The sequence below is a fragment of the Ascidiella aspersa genome, chromosome 1, assembly GCF_963924565.1.
Source record: "Ascidiella aspersa chromosome 1, kaAscAspe10.2, whole genome shotgun sequence".
NCBI lineage: Eukaryota > Metazoa > Chordata > Ascidiacea > Phlebobranchia > Ascidiidae > Ascidiella > Ascidiella aspersa.
The window spans coordinates 35,395,804-35,418,039 of NC_139447.1; the positions used below are offsets into that span (position 1 = coordinate 35,395,804).

At 36.5% G+C, this 22,236-nt stretch overlaps 1 protein-coding gene across 1 annotated transcript in view; it reads left to right on the forward strand.

Moving 5' to 3' along the window:
* The window catches only part of LOC146170264 (uncharacterized), a 30,086-nt gene extending 16,940 nt beyond the window's left edge, over positions 1-13,146 (forward strand). The window contains exons 14-28 of the mRNA XM_083388036.1: positions 351-473; positions 1,371-1,493; positions 2,043-2,132; positions 2,682-2,779; positions 3,450-3,608; positions 4,419-4,622; positions 5,334-5,534; positions 5,896-6,018; positions 6,955-7,092; positions 7,986-8,095; positions 8,684-8,891; positions 9,723-9,870; positions 10,671-10,837; positions 12,005-12,175; positions 12,805-13,146. Coding sequence (XP_083244162.1) covers positions 351-473; positions 1,371-1,493; positions 2,043-2,132; positions 2,682-2,779; positions 3,450-3,608; positions 4,419-4,622; positions 5,334-5,534; positions 5,896-6,018; positions 6,955-7,092; positions 7,986-8,095; positions 8,684-8,891; positions 9,723-9,870; positions 10,671-10,837; positions 12,005-12,175; positions 12,805-13,146 — 2,405 coding nt within the window. The remainder of the gene's footprint in view (positions 1-350; positions 474-1,370; positions 1,494-2,042; positions 2,133-2,681; positions 2,780-3,449; positions 3,609-4,418; positions 4,623-5,333; positions 5,535-5,895; positions 6,019-6,954; positions 7,093-7,985; positions 8,096-8,683; positions 8,892-9,722; positions 9,871-10,670; positions 10,838-12,004; positions 12,176-12,804) is intronic.
* The last annotated feature ends 9,090 nt before the right edge of the window (positions 13,147-22,236 follow it).

Genomic DNA, 22,236 nt, shown 5'->3' on the forward strand with positions numbered 1-22,236 from the left:
TCCCGCTTCTCTTTGGGCTGACATATTCTTGCTAGTCTACGTCTACGTAGGCCATATACAGAACATCAATCGATTTTAAAAACACCTTATGTAAAGGGTCAGCTTACTTTAAAGGACTATATAAATATTTTAAAAGCTACGCTTTAAAGTTTAAAATTGCAAACTTAATTATCATTTTTCAGCTCCCTTTTACTTCTTTCTAGATGCCATTTTAGTAACACAGCCTGCAGTTCCCTGAACTTTGTCATTGCTCTAAAAGCAAGTGGTGTAACTGCCTCATTTAAACGACCTAACCAATAAGTCGTAGGAAAAAGTAAAAATACTAAAACTACACCTGTCGTTTATTTAAGATACAGATGAGTGCCTTAATCAACTTGATGACTGCAATGTCCACGCCGTTTGTCATAACACAATAGGAAACTTCTACTGTTCGTGTAAGGACGGTTATGGAGGAAATGGAACCCATTGCAAGGGTAAGCGTTTTCACCATAAAGAATTAAGTCAGACACTTAACAATCATACTGAAAAAAAAGTCTGGTAAGGAAGAACAAGATTATGATAAAACGCTTTCTACACAAATAAACAAATCACGGAAATCCTATATTTGTCACGCGGGGACACAAGGTCGGGCTGCGGAGTCGTTAGAAATAAGAGTCCAACTCCGGCCAAAAAAATTATTCAGAGTCCGTCTTAGGCTAAATGTGCGATTTCGTCGAGTCCCTAGTCCGGTTCCTACTCTGTATTCCGCCCATTTCGTAACTATAAGTAAGTTGATTATACAGCAATTCATTCAAAGGGGTCTCACTTAACTCACATACCAAAAATATGTGGTTGGAAAACATTCCACCATATGCTACTCCACTTTGACAATTTGCGGCCTTATCGATTTCGAAATTTGGTACTGCGCATGCGCCCGTAGGACTCTGGTAGTGTTAAGTGGTCTAAACAAATTCCGATTCCAGCAAAATAAACCGATTTCGCAGCCCTAAACTCAAGTTACAAAAACTAATCACAATTGTCACCAGGTAGAAATAAATACGCACAATACAAACCTTCCTGTGCTAACTTGACAAAGAAAATATTTCAGGGTTCAGTTGGCTAAGGACAATAAAGTAAGCTATTAGGTATTGGAATATTGGGTGCCCGATAAAATTGGATCAGAGTCTATGTAGCCTTTAATAACCATTGATAAGACTACATATCAAGTATAGCAAGGGCTGCAGAGTCGGAGTCGACAGAGAATCCGAACGCTTAGAAATTATAGACTTCCCTGCTTTTATTTGTTTGCTGAAACAAATATAAATGGAAAGCGCCGTCGGCCTTTCGCGTAAATTTGTGCTTACAATAAAGGTACATTTTTCTGTTCACAGACGTGGACGAATGCGTGTTGGACTTGCACGACTGTCACCGCAACGCAAGCTGCGCAAACACGGAGGGAAACTTTACCTGCTCATGTAACGTGGGATTTCAGGGTGACGGGCGGAACTGTACGGGTAAGAAGAAGATTAGCCATGAGCATTTTATTAGGAAAAGTGGCGCTGGTCTCGAATCCTACCACAACGAACATTATTTGGGTGAGGGGGTTAGCGTTTGGGTTTGAGTAGGTTGAGCAATGTTATTAAATAATGATATTACTTGCACACCCCTCACTTAAACACTAACCGACACCCTAACCCAAATATTGTGCGTTGCTTTAATAATAACGCTGTGTATGGATTTTAGACCAGCGCCGAAAAACTTTACCTGTTTTAAACGCCACATGATTTAGCAAAATTGGATTTGGAATTTCATTAACAATTTTTTTAACATCAAACTTTGTCCCGGTTTCTAAGTTAGGTGCACAGGTAACAATAACCATAAATGCTCCCAAATGTCAAATATAAGTTGAAGAAGACGATAAGCCATAAGCAATTTTATTAAGAAATTTTTAACGTCAATTTTTTCCGTTTTTTAAATTAGGCACACAGGTAAAGATCATATGCTATCAATATTTAAACATAATTTATATCAGGATTATTTCTACTTTTGCTTATCTTTAATAGAATTCTGCGACCAGAGCACAATGGACGGATTCAGTTTTAATCTAACATTCGTTGGGAAAACTCGAGACTCAAACGAAAGATGTCCCGATGGTAAGCGAACTTGAAACTGCTGAAATGCTACCAGCGTTCAGTTTCAAATTTAATTGACTGAGATTTTAAAATACAAACAGTGCAGTCACATGCTATAACCAGGGCTGCCAAGTCGGTTCAAAATACCTGAATCCGACTCCCGAGTCTAAGTCCCACTAAAAAAACGAACCCGGATCGGACTCCGGTGTTAGATACAGCTCATCCACCTACAATAAATGATTGGAAAATATTCCACCATATGCTATTCTGCCTTTACAATTTGCAGTTGGCGGCCATATCAAATTTGCTCTTGAGCATGTCGGACTCTGGTAGCTTTACGTATAAGTCTTACTTGAATCCCGAATCCCGACTCCGCAACCCTATTACCAACACAGTCAAAAGTATAGTTATTTGCTTATTATAATACAATTGACACGCTTGAATCCTTACTCTCGGGCATGAAAAGTTTTAGATAAAGTATGGTTAAAGTATTTAATTCCTTCTTAAAATATTCTCCTAGAGGCTTCAGGAAAATAAACTGCGTTGTTTTGCATTTTTTGTGTTTGCCAGGCGTTCCTGCTACCACCGCGACCTGCCAGGAAAACTTTCCCGGACGAGCGACATTTCAATTCAAACCTTTCCACAGCTGTAATATGAGTTTACAGGAGGTAAACATAGACCTATACTACACTTTAACATTCGCTAAACACGCTTGGTTTCACTGAAAGTGCAAAATACACTTATCTAAAAAGCACTCGCGTTACCGATTAATTATCTTTTTATGATTAGCCTTAGTTGCATATGAAATAAGCTATTGCTGCCAGGCATAATGTATAAAGGAGTGTTGCTCTTCCAGCAGTATATATAATAGATCGACGTTTCGACGTGCTATACAGAACGTCTTCATCAGGATACTGACGTATCGTGCAAAACAGATTCCTTATAACATTATCATTGTCGATTTATAAGGAATCTGTTTTGCACGCTACGTCAGTATCCTGATGAATACGTTCTGTATAGCACGTCGAAACGTCGATCTATACTGCTGGAAGAGCAACACTCCGTTAGTTGCATATGTTTAGAGTTACAAAAAATGTTTTCTAACCATAACACATATCATTTAATCGACGCCGAGACTACTTTTCTTAAGCAATCAGTAATTAAACAAATTAAAACGAGTTTCAGAAATACATTAAACTATCCACCCTCGAAATTACAATAATTTTGAGTCAGTTTCGCTAAATCTTCAGCCTTCCTTGTTACATAGTTCTTCACAACCTAAGATTCATTTGTCTGTTTAAAACGGATCGTTTTGCAAACTGTGTAACCTTTGCTCAGCTAATTGCACAATCGAAAAGCACCGCATCAGTGGCTTTGGCGAGCAAACACCTTGCCTCCCTGGCGTCAGAACGAAGCAATATCGACCACGAGGTGGCGGGCGAGATGATACAGTTTCTACAGAGCGTAACTGAATTGGCAATAAACAACTCGATAGAGGTATGGTGGTTCTCAGGTTGCGTTTGTGAAACTTTTATTTAGAGATCGACCGATATCACTTTTTCAGATTGATAACGATTGTTTTTATATATAGGATATTGTAATAAATTAAATTAAAAACTTTCAGTTTTTTTAGCCTTTTATATTTTTATTTAACTCTTGTTTTGCATATTAACATAATATCGCCTCAAACTTACCGATACCCATATATATCGGTAGGAGCAAAATATCATCCGATATTGTTGGTAAACCGATAAATCGGTCTATCTATTCTATACTTTTATATTGTGGTTCTTTCCTTGTGTGAGGAAAACATTTCTGTACGTATCTGACAATGCGACACACACAACGGGGACAGAAAAATACTCTATCGGCGATTGCTGCACAACTTATTCTATTCCTAAACATCGATTGCACCAATAAAGCTAAACAAAAGGCTCATTTTAAGCGTATTAAACACATTTTCTGCATACTGAAAAACAGCAATATACCACGTTTTCAAATTAATTTACGGCCTTTCTTTACATACATTACAACTGTAAGCTACACACTTTGCAGACCAATTTAAAACTCTAACAAAACACGTATGTAAACTGAGATCACGCAACTTTTTGGCGTATCCTACAACATTATTAGAGTACAGCACATTGCCAAATTATCAAGCCTGTCTTAGCGTGCAGGTCTGCTCAACCTTAATGGAATTGGTCCAGTACATTGTCTAAAGTTTAGACTCTAAACTCTAAACAGTCGGACTATATTTACAAGCTTTTTACTTTTTTTAAAAAAATATCTCAACACCGATTTGTGCAGATTTCGAGTGGAACCTTCTCGACTATTCTAAACGCGGTGAACGACCTGACCCAAGGTTACCTTAAAAACGCGACGGGTGGCGACGATGGTGATGGATCGTACAGAGAGGACACAGTAAATGCCGTCACGTCCCTTGCTTACTTGGTGCAACTTAACCAATCCAATCCCACCTTTCACTACGACAGCGAGTCCTTCTCTGTGGAGGTAAGTGAAGCAGGATTGTTAAATAGGGAAATAGCAAGGCATCGGACGCCTGTCAGATTTCAATAAAAGACCAGTGTATTGTTAGTTTTCGTTCTTTAAGAATAAATAGGTAAATATTTGAAGCGTTCAAGCAACAATTACGCAGTCACGCGTTGTTTTGTTTTACTTTATTTCATAATTCATTACTACGTATTTCGTTCAAAGCAGGTCAAAAATAAACACAAAGTGCACTTCGGCTCTTCAATTTAACAAAAAAATCTAACCAAACGTTAATCTTTTTCACTTGTGAATAGAAGGTTGTTATTTATAACAGCTTGAAATACGTTTTTGCTTTGAACAAAATATATTTTGTATAAATTAGAGCAGAATGATATTTCCGCGCAAATCGTTAATGTTGGGATGAACCGCCACGTCGTAAAAGTGGACGCAGCAAAAGCAAGCTATAAATTAGAAAATTGTACGTTGTTCAGTTATGGTTGATTTTATCCAATATTTCGTTGCTCTGGCTGATTTATGTAGGCCGTAATCAGTTAATAAAAATGGTTAAATATCCGTCTAGTTGGCCAATTTGACATGAATAACTCAGTGTAGAGGCAAAAACATAATTTCATAAGATTTCAATAAACACCAATCAGTTGTATTCTATAGCCGTTTACTTAAACCGTTTCAAGCTCGCATTTTTTCAAACGTTAAGCCATTGTGACATCACAGGTATCCGAGCACAGTGATGGTGACCTTCCCAACGTGACGTTTTCCGCTCATGACGCAGTGGGGGTGTCTGTGCCCCCTCAGGCCGTGGAGGCCGCCTGGGCCCCACCCGGGGGTAACAACGGGACCGACCCCCCGAGAAGGGCGGCCTTCGTTTACTTTAAGGACAACTCGCTGTTTTACTCGAAAGATAACGTACAGTCGGTAAGTGAATTCGGGAGCTGTTGTGCTTACTTACCTAACTTCTCATGTAACTATCATCATCATCATTCAGTGCCATGCCTATACCAGGCTTCGGCTGCCATGAAACACTGTTTTCTCCATATGTTACTATTTCTTGCTAATTCAAAAATATTCTCTGCTTTGATGTTCAGAAAGTCCCATGTAACTATAAGACTCATTAAAAAAACAATCTTAATAATCAGCTTGTGCTATTCAACATACCAATCTGGTATCAATGGAATTTCCTTTATTAAACCCTCAGTCGATGGCGTACCCTGTTTTTTTAACACCCAATTGGCCACGTCATTCTATTACCGTCACCTCACCTGGTTTCATCGTTAAGGTAATCTCGGTCGACGTCGGCGATTCGGAAACCCTGCGGAACCTTGACCAACCAGTTGCAATAAAGTTTTTAGATCAGCAAACTGACTACTCCCTAACAAAACTGAATGGAGAAAAGCTGGAGGTAATGTTTTAAAGAAACAAGAATAGCATACAATTACGAAGATTACGTAATACTTTGTAGAAGTTATTGGTAATGAAAAACAAACCAACAGTTCTTTAAAACCTTCAATTTCTAAATCACGCACTTTAAACACTAAACAAATTAAAAAAATGTTATCACTTAATAAAAAGAATGATTAATTTGTTTAAACAGATAAGTGTTGTTTTTCCAGGATTCTATATAAAAATTATGTTTAATTCTAACATTGTATTTGAAAATGCGTATAAATTCGTTCTAGGCTTGCTGTTAACTCAAGTACCATATACTACTACTGTTTATCCCGGCATATAAAGGCCAGACGCAAAACCCTATTGGTGTATGCCAGTAGGTCAGTGTTCAGGTGCTCTTCTGTGGAACCAACGCTGATTAGAAATTACAAATTACCAATCACGAATTACACGCTGATTATTTGTAGTGATTCGAACTTTGTGGCGCCTTTCCGCCTTAAGTGATGATAGGTCGAGATTTATTGGGCACTTGAAAGGTTCTCTATGACGTAACAACTAGTTTATGACACAGACATGAAAATTCAAGATTTATTTATGGTTCAATGCAAATTTTATTACCACAAAAAACTGATTGTGGCTTTATACCCTTGTTCTATAAAAAGCGTTATACTAATTTTATTAAACAAGTAACTAAAGAAAACTCCCTTCAACTACTTCTAAAAACGCAAAAAAGTTCATGACATGAATGAAAATCTGCCATTCCTAGAAATACAAAAAACTATCCCAGATTTATGAGGTTTGGTGATTTGCTTCTACAGCTAGTTTAATGGAACAGTCTAACAGCACACTAACCTTTTTTATTTTTGTATGCTTCCTAACTTGTTAAACGCAGCTTCAGGACAGTATATGTATCCGATCACAAAATGATGTTTATAAATAACATGTCCAGGCCCTCCGAACTACAGCGCAATGCGTGTTCTGGGATTTCAACACCAGCTCTTGGTCATCCGACGGCTGTTGCTTGAATTCGACCTCCAACCCACCGGAATGCTTGTGCTACCATCTCACTAACTTTGCCATAATCGTGGTGAGTTTTACAGTTTATATTCCTATATTTGTTTAATGTGATTGTATTTAAAGGCTAAAAACGGTGCTGGTTTAGAACCCTAACACATTTTCGTCCGGTGGTTTATATTGCTTACGATATTTGGCTTAGGGTGAGAGTTAGCGTTTGGGTTTGGGATGGTCAAGTATTCTTATTTTATGTTCTCACAAATTTATGACTTCCTTGCAGTGTTGTAATGACTTAAGTCAATGACTTGACTTAAGTGCACTTAAGTCACTGTTTTTAAATGACTTGACTTGACTTAAGTCTTTTGGGCAAAAAGCCTTGACTTGACTTAAGTCTTTTGGGCAAATGACTTGTCTTGACTTAAGTCATTTGGACAAATGACTTGGGTTAAAATAAATTGTTTTAATTAAGCAATTAATTATAAAATTGCGTTATTTAGCCCATTCTTTGCACATAAAAGAATTTGCTTGTTATATGCTGCTTTTATGTTTGACTTGAGTTGCTCTTAATAATCGGAGGAGTTTGCCGGTTTTCATAATTTAAAGTTTTATTTTTTTGACAAGGGCTGGACTTGAAGTTGACTTGTTCTAATTATGACTTGACTGGGACTTAACTTGGGCAACCGATGACTTGGACTGGGACTTGACTTGTTATTTATTCAAAAAGACTTGACTTGTACTTAAGTTATTTTAAGAATGACTTGACTGGGACTTAAGTCATTTCAAAATGACTTGTTTACAACACTGCTTCCTTGAAATTTCAACTTTGACAACGCGTTTCGATACTGTTAAAATAAATGAGGTAGGATTCTAGACCAGCGCCCTAAAACTACCATAAGAAAACTGAGGAGTACTTTTAATATGCGCCTTTACACAGTGAGTTATCTAACTGCTGTACGGTTTTGTTAGAAATCTGAAACAGTTCCGTTGGATGTTGCTCTAACCATTGTCAGCTACATCGGTTGTGGTGCCTCCATTTTGGGTCTGTTTCTTACCATTGTCTTACACTTGTGGCTTCGGTAAGTTAAAATAAATATTTTAAATTATACTAGTTTTGCAAATAAAGGTGTGAAGAGTATTAAAATAAATTAAGAAACTCAGGCCATTTATTTAAACTTCTGTTGCCTGACGTCACCAAAACTATGTTATTTCTATATTCGAAGCTCTAACTATACCATTACTATTAATAATATTATGAATTTTCCGCAGTACATTGTTTCTGTAGACATAAACTGCGGACATTTTATTATAAATATAAGACTATAAAAAATGCTAAAAAATCGGCTTAGCTTATTTCGCCAAATCTTTGAAGTCTAATGCACGGCACAGGAATAAATAATACATCCAAGGAATGACACTTTAAGGTGAGAAATGGAAGATGTTTCTACGACGAATTTTTTTGGTAACATTCCTTTCAAGCTGTTTTAAATATTATTGACTATATATACATGGTAGTGCTGTTGACAAAGACTTGACTTGGACATATTAAAATGACTTGTTTACCACACTCCTATTTGGTAATTAGGACAGTTTGTGTTATCTTCCACATTGACATTAAAGCTGCAACAGCGTATACATACTTTTCTTACATTTTGCTTTTAATGTAGAGAGGTGCGACGACGGAGGCCTGTGAAGATCCTCGTCAACATTTGCGCCAATTTACTAATCGCTGACGTCATATTCCTGGCGGGGGTTTCCCGCACAGAGAACCCGGAAGCCTGCACCCTAGTGGCGGTATTGCTGCATTATTTCTTGCTCAGCACTTGGTGCTGGATGAGCGTGTACAGCTACGACATGTACATGTCCGTGGTTAAGGTAGGCGGTGGCTGTTGTGAACATTGTAATTTTGCATATTGGATGAACAATAGTGTAACAAATATATAAAATTGAACGTTAGAATCTTGCCCCCTAACAGAACACAATATACCGACGATAAAAGTTTGAAAATTTGAATAAGATAAAGAAGCACAGCGCTTCAAACGAAAATCGGTCAGCAAGGTGTTAACAAAGTACAATATAAAATATGCATTTCACCTGGAATATAAAATTTCGTTAAATATTGCATAATATAGTTTTTTTTTTCATGTACACCTTGCAGTACACTCGTAAATAAATTACTGTAAGTTATTCATGCTACAGAAGGCAAACGAAACGTTTGGAAAAGTAATAGACGTGGTCTCCACTCGACATTATACGACTACAGTTCCTAAAATGAACACGCTAATACTTAAACGAGAAACTTTAGTTCGGGAAGGCAATTTTACGTACAACAACCTTTTCAAAAATAGTATTTTTTATTGAAGCTTAATTCAAAAGGTTTACATTGTTTGGACTTAAGTCATTTAGGCAAATTACTTGGGTGAACCTAAGTGTCCTAATTTAATACATATATTTTAAAAGTTGAGTATTTGCTAGTTTCGGGTGGACATTTATATTTTACCACTGGTTGAGAAGTTGTCTTAATACCTTTTGTCCCAAACACAAACTTTATCCTCGACAAACTTTGCGCTCAAAAAGTGCAATTTTTGTAACTGCTGTAAAATCCTCTCCTCGGTTAATGAAAGTCCTGAGGTCCCAGATTAACATCCCAATGGTCAATATTCGATTGAGATACAAATTTACAAATAAACTAATCTTCTATTCCAGGTGTTTCGCAAAGACCAGAGCAAGTTCATGCAGCGGGTCTCCTTATTTGCCTACGTCACTCCCATGGTTATAGTTCTTCTCACGGTGGCAATTGCCATCGGCCACTTCGACAGGACAGCTAGCCACGACAGTGGACTGTGCAACGGAGGTACTAACTTTAAGCCGCTTTGTTTAACCTGTTAGCAGAACATTTAGACATATCGAGTTGACCTGTACAAATAGGGAAAATATTATAGTTTAGGATGTAGGCCTATCGTTTGCTAGGAAAAAAAATGACCACATTAGGAGTTTTGAAATTAGTATTGGATTTTAATCTACACTGTTTTACCTACAACATAAGATCATTTAATGCAGTTGCATTTTTTTATCCTTAGTTTGTTGTGCGTGACCCTAAAGAACGGCAGTTGTTCAATCTTTACCTACGTGACGTGTTGTATATATTATGCGCGGCTTCTAAGGTCATACGACATGGATGTTGATTATACTTGTATACTTGTTTTGCTTTTTGTAAATCCCGCGCAATATTTAATAATGGCAAACATTTCCATATGACGCTTCTCTAGTTGACGTGCGCGCCCCCAAACCTAACTTCTTGAAAGCCTATAGTAATATGACTTCTGACGCTTTACTAAGGCCAAATTCGCGCCTTTGTTTTTAAACTCTGACTCAAAGATAAGACAAGTTTTACCGTGATAGATAGCAATATACTTGGATACAATATGCACGGATCTGTAATGCAGCTTGATAATGAATTGCAAAGCCAAAAATAGCGAGTAGATCGACATCATCTTGATTAAGACGTTTCGATACGAGATTAATGTGAACATTGACTGAAGATGATACAAGCTCGTATCGAAACGTTTAAATCAAGATGACGCTGATCTGCTCGACTTTTTTAGCTTTGCAATTCATTATCAAGAAAAATAAGAAAAAATATTCCACCTGCAGAAGCGGATCCGGCCAAAGAGACGAGTTCCTACCGGGCCGACAACGTCTGCTGGCTGAAGGGGCTTCCCCTGTACCTGGGCTTCCTGCTCCCGGTTGGGGTCCTCCTCACGTTCAACTTCCTCTGTTTCGGGGTGATCTCGCGCGAGATCTCCTGCAAGAAAGCTGAGGTTTGTCTCGTGGTAGTTTGCAGCAGTGGAATCGGTTAAAAACAACCTTAGTCCGACTTTGCTCGAAACAATAAAGAGTCGAATTCCAGTCATAAAAATAAAACGTTAAACTGATAAAATTGGTAAACTGGTAAAAATACCTTGTTCCAACACAAATCATTTGTCTAAAAGACTTTGGTCAGGTCAAGTATCATGTCAAAAAGAATAAGTAAACTCATTTATCAAAAACTCGATGGTGTCCCGACTACCGAGTTCAATTCGGCATCCCTGGTTTGAAGGCTAAGAAACTGGTATTTGCACGGGAAATTAAAATTGCTGCCTCTAATTTGTTTAATATACAAACCGAGCACAAGTTGCTTTTTCAATGCCACATTTTCTCCTAGGTCAATTGTTTTAAAGGGATTAAATTCTCGATGGCCTCATTTTGACACGCCGTATGCATCAAGCTTATTTCCAGCTCTTGGCAGCTCTTTTTTTATAATTATATAACTCTTTATATAAGTGTTTATAAAGGTTTTTATATAAATTGTATAATATAAGTTTTTAAATAAGTTGTATAATATATATTTTTTTATAATTACATAACATTTTTATAATTGCATAACTCTTTTAAAGTGTTATGGAATAAGCACTTTTTAATCATATTGGTGAAATACTATAGTAAGACATCAAGTAAATATTAGTTACGTCCATACAAAAGCATTATAAAAGTTTTGCATAAATTCACGGGTTGAATATGTGTTTTTTAAATTTAGGTTTATACCACGTTTTTAAGTTTTATAAACACATGTAGAAATTGCGATCGAAACTTATATCCTTCACAAAGTTTATCTTATTATTTATTTTTTCGTTTGTTTTTCAAAAAAGTTTAGATTAAAAAATAAATCCTATTCACGTTTACACTCACATTCAAATTTGTCCACCCAGAAGTATGTATAAACGTTTTGCACAAATTCCAATATATTTTTAAATATTCCTTTTATTACATATTTTTTTAAATGTTTGTTTCCATTTCTTTTAAAATTTCTGATGAGAAAACTTAGAAATTGCAATCGAAATTATAACTTCAACAAATTTAATCTTCAGACCTACATTATATATTTTTCCTTTTGTTATTTTGTTTAAATTTATCTTTCAAAAAAAAATGATTAAAATTTACACCCACAGGGCCACACGCCAGCCTTAAAACGCACTAACAAGCAGCGTTTCGTGATCGCACTCACAATGAGCGGCGTGATGGGCATCACGTGGGTCCTGGGATACCTCATGCTCGTGAGCAACGACAAGACGTACGTCTACGTCATGAGCTGGATGTTCGCCATCGTTAATTCGTCGCAGGTGAGGGGAAGTGAAAGTTAAACTTCTGAGGAAAGTTCAGCTTTTCAGTGTGATGTAAAACTTTATGAGAGAATTAAGCATTCACTGTTATGTATTGTAAACTTCGGTGAAACAAAATACAATCCTTCTTTATTATAGTTTTTGTAAAAACAGTGAGAAATGGTATTATCAAACCGAATTGGGTAAAAAAGCTTTTTAACTTTATTGCTTACTAATCTTTTGTTAAACAAACATTTTCAAACCTTTTTTCAAAGTGTAATCATGCTTTCATTGTACTCTTCTGGTTACAGTTTTAATTTTCAGAATAATATGAACCGATGTAAAAAGTTTTATTGTTTCATTATATACACATTTTTATGTTAAAATAGTAATACCATAGGTAGGTTATTTTTTTATAGATTAAAGCCAAAACGAATGGTGCCTCTTAGTCTTAGACATAACTGCTCTATTATGATTTAGATACTATACTTACTAAGTTTTTATGAAATCCGTGTTTCCAGTCGTCATGCTTAGGACCACATGAAAATATTAATTATAATTTGAGTAACCTATAATAGGCAGCACTAAGCTTGATATTTCATCTTGTCACACACCAACCGCAAGCTCACAGCTTTAATCCTTCGCGACAGGGTCTTTCGATATTCGTTCTCTCGACGCTGCGCAGTCGGGAACTGCGCAGGATCTGGCGGCACCCGACGCAAACGTGGAGCGGGCGGAGAGCTCGCGGACTTTCGCGCTTCTCTTCGGGAAACTTCGCGACCACTCAGGCAACCAGCTTCTCGCGGAAGGAGAGTCGAATAGAAACGAGCTTCGTCGGAGTTGGATCAAGAGAAAGAGGAGGAACATCTTCCTTCGCAAACGGGACGAGGAGCAGGGGAAATGGGGTTCGGAACAATAACGGGAGGTTTGGAAACGGAAAGTCCGCCAGCAACGGAAAAGTTGCTGAAGGGTCGAAAGAAATACCGACGTGAATTAACGCTAGAGTTTTATGCGGTTCAAGAGATCCACTGAGTTTTTTTGGTCTAAAAGTGACTCCAAGATTGGGAAATTCCAAAGGTTGTCTGGAGTAACTTATATTGCATTTCGGGACAAAATTGCATTCATCCACAATATTCAAAGATATTGTATTGGTGTAATATATCAGTTTAAATCTAATCGGCGCCCTATACCTATTTACAAATCCCGACGTGAAAGCACACCCGATGGTTGAGGTGTAAAAACACTTTCCAGCCGTTTGTCGTTTTGATCTGTTTTTTTTAAGTTACTTCAAGAAAAGGAAAAATTTATAAGGTCGTCTGGAGTAACTGGGGACAATGTTGTATCCAAACTTTCAAATAGCATTCAAATAAATCGCTTTACTAGTTTGCTTTGCATCGTCTCAAATTTTTTTATGATTTGCATCGTCTCAATTTTGTTTTGTGACAAGTGCGCAAAAGTTGAAGCATCTTAGTGCCTTTTGTTTTGTAATTCTGTTACATGGACCTTAACCACAAATGTTAAAATCAAATTTTTTTTCTAGTTTTTTTAAGATTTTTTACTCAAATATTTTCAAACGTGTATTTACAAGAAACAAAGGAAATGATTATAACTGAGTTTTAGATGTAACCTTATATTGTGAATTAAAAATGGCATATTGGAAAATAACAATAGATATAATTATTCTAAATTCTTGGCTCAAATGTACTGTTTTAACATTTTTCACGTTACTTGCGATTATTGCTTTACTTTCAATACTTTTTTTTAAACCTATATTTTGTGTTTTGATTTTCTATAACCTCGTGGATTTTAATGAGCAATTGAGTTGTGCAATACAAGTTGAACAGAATTTGCCAGGATTTGCAGACATATGTGTGAATCCATCCTATTTAAGGGATTGGTAGATTTATCCCGTTGTAATTTTATCACAGCCAGTATATCTGCATACTGCCACCAAGCATCCCCATTCACCATGTTTAAATAGTTGTAAATTGCCATATTGCGTTGCAGCCTTCGCAAAAGGCCTAACAACCTAAAAAAACGGGACGGGAATTCTTCCCAAACTTGGAAGATAGATAAGCCTGGGATGGACCTTAGTTAGATGTGGCAAAGAAACAGCGTGCTGCACGTTTAGGCATTTCTGCACTTACTTCACCTAAACGTCACAAAATAAACACAGGAATCACGTAACAACACACCTACCTGGTTTTGTATTCCAATTATATACGTACATTGTAAAGTGGTAAATTGCGTAGCCAGTGGTAAACTAATGATAACCTTTTAAAAACAACTCCGTTCGAACACAAACGCAATAACGCATAAACTCAATGGAGAGGTTAAATCCTATAATGGCTATTGACGTCAACGTTTTGTTTTAACCAGCGGTCAATTTATAATACTAAAGTTAAAGCTACAATATTATTTTGAAATTATTGGATATAATTAAAATGTTACAACTGAATCTGCTGTGTGTTCCTTACTCCGGAAGCTGGAAGTTGGGCAAAATTGTAATAATCTCAGCTCTTTATATAAAAAAAAAAAAACACGAAGACAAAATAAGCTCTTTGCTGTATTTTAGTTTTATGTTGCTAGCACGAAAGTTGTCAAATCCCATTAAAAACACACAAAATCAAGTCAAATTTACTCCTAAGGGTTAAATAACAAATATACCAATCTTTGTTGGTCACCGTATTTGTCTAATGTTAAATAAGGGATCATGTGGCACTATGCAAAAACAAATTGTATCCTTGACCTGATAAAGCACGGTTGTGCGAAGAAAGCTTGTCGAGAATTCAATACAATTTGTCTTTACATAGTGCTACCTAACCCTTCTATAACAAATAAAGAACCTTATGTTTGTAGTTAACACAGTACGAAGCGCGAAAAACTGCTGACGTCGGCTACTTGTAGAAGTGAAAAGTTAACTTCGGTCATCACCCCACGTCATTTTAACGCATTCCACAGCAGCGTTGCTTGTTACGTCACTTACGCACGCATATCCTGGTGACCGCGGTTAATCTGACAGAGCAGCCAACGGTGCAACTGTTTAGTCAATTGCCTTACTCATATACGGAAGTACTTTGTAGTAGTGTAACGCGATAGTCTAGCCGAAATGCACGGTGTAGACTATGCAGTGTAAGTTGATTTAAACTCACTCAGATTCCGACTGCTATACTTAAGGCAATATGTTAGTAAAGTTAAGTCAGTCGTTTGAGACACTTGAAAGGAAAATTTACTACGAGAATGGCATCTTCCATTTTATACAGTGTATAAAATAGGAAAAATATCTTTTGATGAAGTTAATTTTGTTATAGCTGACAGTTGGTATGATATGTCCGTTGGCCAACGTTTTTTTATTGCTTACTGAAAGTATAACGCTATTTAACAAGTGGTTAAGATAGCGAAATTCTCGAAGATTTAATTTAGACTAAATATTGTTGTCGCATAAAAAAGGCCAACCAAAGTAAAGAATATCCATTCGTTTCTTTGCTTCCAACATGTCCGCATATGCTAGCTGCGACTGGACATTGATTAATATTAAATTTTTGCCGGATATTTCTTTATAACAAACTACTCCTAATAACTACAATAAGCACCGTAATCTAGGTATGAGCTTCTTTCACCGTTTAGCTTAGCTTGAAACATCTTTTTCAGCCCCCGTTTGGCAGTAATCAATAGAACATTTTTATTTTTTTGCATTTATTGAAGAAAGTTGTGTGACTATTGCGTTTTTCAATAGTTTTACACAGTTGTATGCGAAAGTATTATATGCGCCAAGGGCTAAGGAGTCGGAATAGGGTTTAGTTGGCATAAGTCGGGACTTTATTTATCAGATCGAAGTCTTTGAAAAATCGACTGGAGTTGTTTCAAACCGTTTCCGGATCCGTCGTTGCGACACTAAACTCTTTCCAATCCCCAGTTGGGCTAGCTTTGATCCAATATTTATGTTTCCTAATTAACAGCGATACTCATCAGCAAAACTAATTTACATCAGCAAAATTTACCTAACCGAAACTCAACCCACTGAACTAACGCCACTTTAGTTTAATCCATTATCATCGGCGCATATACGATGTTGCTTAGGGAAGGCGAGGCTATTTTTTATAATCACTGTCTAACAAATCGGATCATGAAGAACTCACTAAACAAGAAACAGTATATAAACAGTGTTTGATGTCCATAGTAAACGCAAGAGAGGCGTGCTTATTTTTCAATTGTAGTCAACTAGCAAGAGTCCGTTTACTTCCGAACTGACAGCACTGTATACAAGCTAATGATAGTATAAGAAAAAATGTTTAGTTTGTTGGAGACAAGATCAACTAAATCCTAGGTTAGGACTTAACTTAGTTTATACACCTGCTCTGTATATCTTTCAGCCGTCAAACCTTGGGTATGTGATTTTCTCTGATAAATCACAGTTTTCCGACATGTTGATCTGCGTTTCACTAATCATATGCTTTGCTCTTTCAAGCCAAGCGACAAGTGAGTATCAAGAGTACGAGCAATTTTGTTAACTTAAAATTTGACTTATTGTAAAACTGTAAATGACAGTTAAACACTTATAAGTAGCAATGTAATTTTGATAAATATAAACTACTCAATTAAAAAGCGTCCTATTTAAAAGGTTAGGAATTTTAGAGAAAACACAATAAAGTAACATTAAAAAGAACCGAAAAATCGCATTTATATTAGACAAAAACAAAATTTCTATCGCTTTGTTGGGCTCTCGTGACTGTGTCCGATACATAGTATTAACCTCGTAACTCACCAAATTCTGTTGTACCGTTCATCAGATGTAAGCCAAGCGGACTGCTGCGCACAAATCAATCAACAAGTGAAACGAAATCTTTCAGAGTTTATCAACGCTTTCGACGAGAACCTTCAAATCAATATTTCAGTATATAACAAGCTTTCCTCACGGGAACTTAGAGGCAATGGAAGTTCCGGTGAAAATGATTTTGTATACATAAAATATGAGACAGATTTCGCACGGTTTTAAGTATGCTTACATAGTGACGTATTACCTTTTATTATTATAACCACTGAACAAATATGCCAAGATAAGTGTTGCAGTGAGTTAATGACTAGACTTTAATGTACTTTATTGCTCATAATTAATTGTAAATATTAACAAATTAAATAGTATAACGGTTTGTTTTATGTCGATTATTTGACTGGCATTTGATGACTGCAATAATGACTTGGACAGAGACCTTACTTTCTGAATTGCTATTGGTAGCCAAAATCTTACATTAACGGCCAAATGACTCGATAATCATTTTTTTGGGGGGAGGGGGGGGGGGGGGGTTGGGGGGATTCTTCGTTGACCCTTCGCTACTGTGTTTGCATAAACAGGCTTAAAGTAAAGCAGCAAAACAATACAGTTTGTGGAACCATAGGCCTCGTCCCTTTTTAATGTGGACACCATTCTATGCCACACACTTTTGATGTGTGCAAACGACTTTACTGTAGTGATTCTCCGTATTTCCCACTACTATACCTTATGTTTTTCTTCAGGGTACCAAGAGTCACATTTAAACAGCTTTGACATACAAAACTTCAGTGCCCTGATAGAGGTCGGTAATTCTCAACATCACGGTCAGGAAACACAGACTTCACATCGCAACAACACGGGTAAGCTGTATATATATATATATTTTTTTTTTTTGTAACGGACCAGCAAATCCAAAATAGCAAAAAATAAATATAACAAAATAACAAAAATGGTGTACGATTTACGTCATTACGAAATCATTTTTTAAAAGAATGTTATAATGCACATTTTAAAATTGCACAAAAATTGTTTGTTTTTAACGGACAATATTTGCTTGCTACATAAAAGAAAAATAACCCTATACGTGAGGTAGTAAGATTTAAATTTTTTTTTTAGTTTGTATTTTATGCTATGAATCCTCGAACTGCAACCAACAAACTAGAAACGGTTGTATTTGTGACGTACATGGAAACCAAAATGTATGCACAGGTAAGAAACTTTTGCAGATTCAATATTGTGTTCATAAAAAAATCTGAATTCGCCAAAATATTCCCAAACAAAACGCAACGTGGTTTAGCGTTTAGGTGTAAGCAAGTTAATTAACAAAATGACTGTATTGTTATAATCAGTTATAATGTCATAACACAAATAGGCTTTTAAAAAGTCTTAGCCCCGTGTTAGCAAACTTTGGCAACTAGAAAATTCTAGTTTTCTTATTCAACGAAAAGAGCAAAATTTGGCTACTTCTAATTCTATAATCTAGTTTGTGAATTGCTTATTTGCTCTAATAATAGTTTAAATCTAATTCGGATTTTACAAAAAATTCTACTTGTCCAACGACATTTTTACTCTTTGAGTCGAAACAAATAGTTCGAATTAAATTCTTTGGTATGAAGGATTTGCAAGTGATTTTTACAATCTAAAAAGCATAGGCTATGCAAAAACTTCTAATTTGAAAAAAACAAATATTATTTTTTTAATAAGAGCTTATTTCTAATAATGTTAGATAAAATAAATCTTGTTCGAAAAATAAAGTAGATTTGCCTTTAATGCAAACACAAAGAATAAAAAAGTTAACCTACTTTTATTAAACAGAGTTTTACGATCGTTACGACGGCGAAAAACCAGTAATAACGATTACTACAACAAACAAACAAAAACAATGGGATTGTAAGGGCCGCTACAATGGACGGGGAAAGTGTTACGGTAAGAGTTCAGGCCCGTTTACACTACAGTTGCGCTGAGCTGAGCTTGGCTTAAAATTATTTACACTACAGTTGTGCTGAGCTGAGCTTGGCTTAAAAGTATTTACAATACAGCTGAGCTGTGCTGCGCTGAGCCCTTTTTTTAGCTGCACGGGGCTTGAGTTTAGCAAAACGTGAAACGCTCCCCACAATAGAATTTAAATGCAAATTACGCTTTGCTGAGCTCAGCATAGCTGTAGTGTAAACGGGTATTAAGGTTCTGATAAAAGTGTAATACCGTGAGCCAGGGCTGCGGTTTTGGACTCGGGACTCCCCTATGGTTGCTGTATATCCACTTTATTTGGTTCCTTAAATGACCGAAATACAGGCTGTAGAGTCGGAGCCGGGACCAAAAGAAACCGGCAAATTTGGCCGATTAGGGCGCCGGAGTTGTATTCGAGTTGTTTTAACCGACTCCGCTGCCCTGAATTGTCAGCGCAGCTTAAAATTTTCGGAAATTTTTTTTGTGGGCTTAAGTACTGTACCTCTAAAGTGGAACACATAAAAAATTATTGCATTAAGTTTAAAAAGACCCAAGCTTAAGTTTTGATCGTTGCTTTCCAGCAGGTGATAACTCAACCACTTATGAAAAGTGCGCAAAAGTGAATTGCTCAGCCAATGCTGTTTGCGACGAGAACTCTGGGAACTGTAAGTGTGCGGATGGATTTAATGGGCTTGCAAATAATTGCAAACGTGAGTGTTTAATAAAAGCAGTTAAAAAAACGTTTCCTGTACCAAGCGGCAGTGTTGTAAACAAGTCATTTTGTATATGACATAATTCCCAGTCAAGTCATTTGTGAAATGTGAAATGCATCGTTCTTGATATTTCTTATAATATCATCTGTAAGGACAGAGTAGATAATTTGTACGCCAAGTTTCCTAAAGAGCTGCCCTACAAAAAATAGGATGTTCCAAAGCTCATGTAGGCTACTGTTGTTTGCATTTAAAGCATTTTTTTTTTAATTTTTACATGCTGTTTAAATAAGGCCACTATACATTGTGTTGATAACCATTTTTACATCAGTTAAAAACAAGTGCACCAACGTAACTTGCTCTGACAACGCCACTTGTATTGAGAACAGCGGAACATGTGAATGCCTGAAAGGTTATGTGAAATCTGAAAAACTTTGCAAACGTAAGTTTCATATTAAAAAAAGACAATTTTGAGTTTCTTTAAAGTCGTATTGTAAAGATTAATTTATACACACCTTTTTAACTCATTAGCCTACTTTTATTTTTTATATACGACATAGAATACCTATGTAAAATTATAGAATAAAGACACTTCACAACGTAATACTCTTAAACGTAAACGATTCTATAACAGCAAAGCACACAGTCTAAAAATACGGAGAAAGCGCTACTCTGTATTTAATTAACCTGTTGATTTGCATTCACTAAAGAGAAATGCAGAAACGTGTCTTGCTTAGCCAACGCTAGTTGCGACCAGGGCCAGATTAACCAATAGGCTAATAAGGCTATAGCCCTAGGCCCTGGAAAAATTCGGCCTTAAATTTTTTTAAGGTTCAATTTTTGTAGGCATTTTGCTAGCTGTCACGCTGTAAACCTTGCCTTATACGCACCTTACATCATTCTCAATTTAAAACGAAATAACTTCCCTTTTTTTGCCGCAACAATTTGAGCATTTCGCATTGACCATTTTTAAGTTGATGTTTGCAGTTAAAAGGACATAAACAAATCAAATCCGCACTAACGATTGTAAAGTAATACATGTTTTACTGTAAATTACTTTGTCTAACCGGTTTTCATCACCCATGCGGTGTATGTTTTGTTTATAAGTAGAAAAACCAAGGAAAAATATGACTTGAGAAGAGTGCTAAACACAGCTGTTAAGTGTTTGGCAATAATCCGGGATCATGAAACCGAAAAGCATTTTGGGGGCTTTTTTTAACACAGTCACACTTTTTACGTGATTTCTATACAGATACTGTGGGGGTCGATGGCCCTTGCTAATTGACAAAGTCATCTTGATAAATGCAAATGAGATAATAGTTCGCGATTCCTAATTGTGTGCTAAAGGCATCTTATATCCCACCTTGCTAAATTTGACGTTTTGTCAATTTAACCCAGGGGCGGGCAACCATTTTAACACAAGGGCCAGTTAGGAAATTTAATGCTTACAGAAGGGCCGCACATCAAATAAACACCAATTGATATTTTCAGCTTTTACTAGAAAAACACAAGTACAAGCGAATATGAAATATCATAGCAGACACTCATGTGGATGTTAAAATAGAAGTTAGTGAGAAGGCTGATGTTGGATAGTTTAATTAAACCAACTTGGCAATGTTTGGTTCCAGGCCAGATGTGCATAGACGCAAACTATTTAACAGCAATAAATCAAAACCAGCTGTTAAACATAACATCTCAATCAATATGCGCGACTAAAGTCGTAGCAGACAAGTGTAATTGTTGCAAAACAATTATTTATCATACCCACGTGACACAAGTAAAACTTTATGAATAAAGATTGTTTTGTAATAGATGCTTCCCATTAGAGTTCAACAACTGCATTAGTGTAGCGGTGTAGGCTATGGGTTATATTGCACGAAAGAGCAAAAGTTCCATCATTGGTGCACACAAAATACCCTTATTTAGGGAAAAATATCCGGAAGACGGCGAAGGGCCGCACAAAAAATGGCAAAGGGCCGCATGTGGCCCGCGGGCCGCAAGTTGCCCGCCCCTGATTTAACCCAAAGAGTCGGATATTTTTTTCGCGCGACCGCTTTGTTGCCATATCCTTAAACGTATTTAAACTCGATTGAAGTTGCGCATACAAGTTTCTCGAAAATATTAGTTTCATGGTTTCACGCTTTGTTACGCCATCTTTAAAACTTTTACGACTCGCCCCCATACAAAAAACATTAATCTGCCGCGGGCCCCTGTCAACTCAGGCTTCAAATATTTTTGTACCGGTACACTACAAATCATATTTTCGCAGTAGAAAATTTCCCTTAAGGGAGCACTGACTGTTAGTCTATGATACTTAGGGAAAGGCGGGCAAAACGGGATAAATGCTATTTTTTGAGGTTTAAGTAGGGTAGCAACCGAAAGGTCTCACTGAAAGTTACTTCTATGCTTAAATAAAGGAACTGAGAGAAGCATACCTTCTAAATAAAGTAACATTTTTAGACGATTTTTGCGCGGGGCAAAACGTACCCCACGAATAAAATATAATTTAATTTCCTTATTGTGTGGAAATGCAGGATGGCGGATTTTTGTTTAAGGGGCGCATAAAAATTTAAATGATGTACATGGTGCCTTCTGTAGGTTATAAATATTTTTCAAAAAAGATCAAAACACACAAGAAAACCATAAAGGAAATA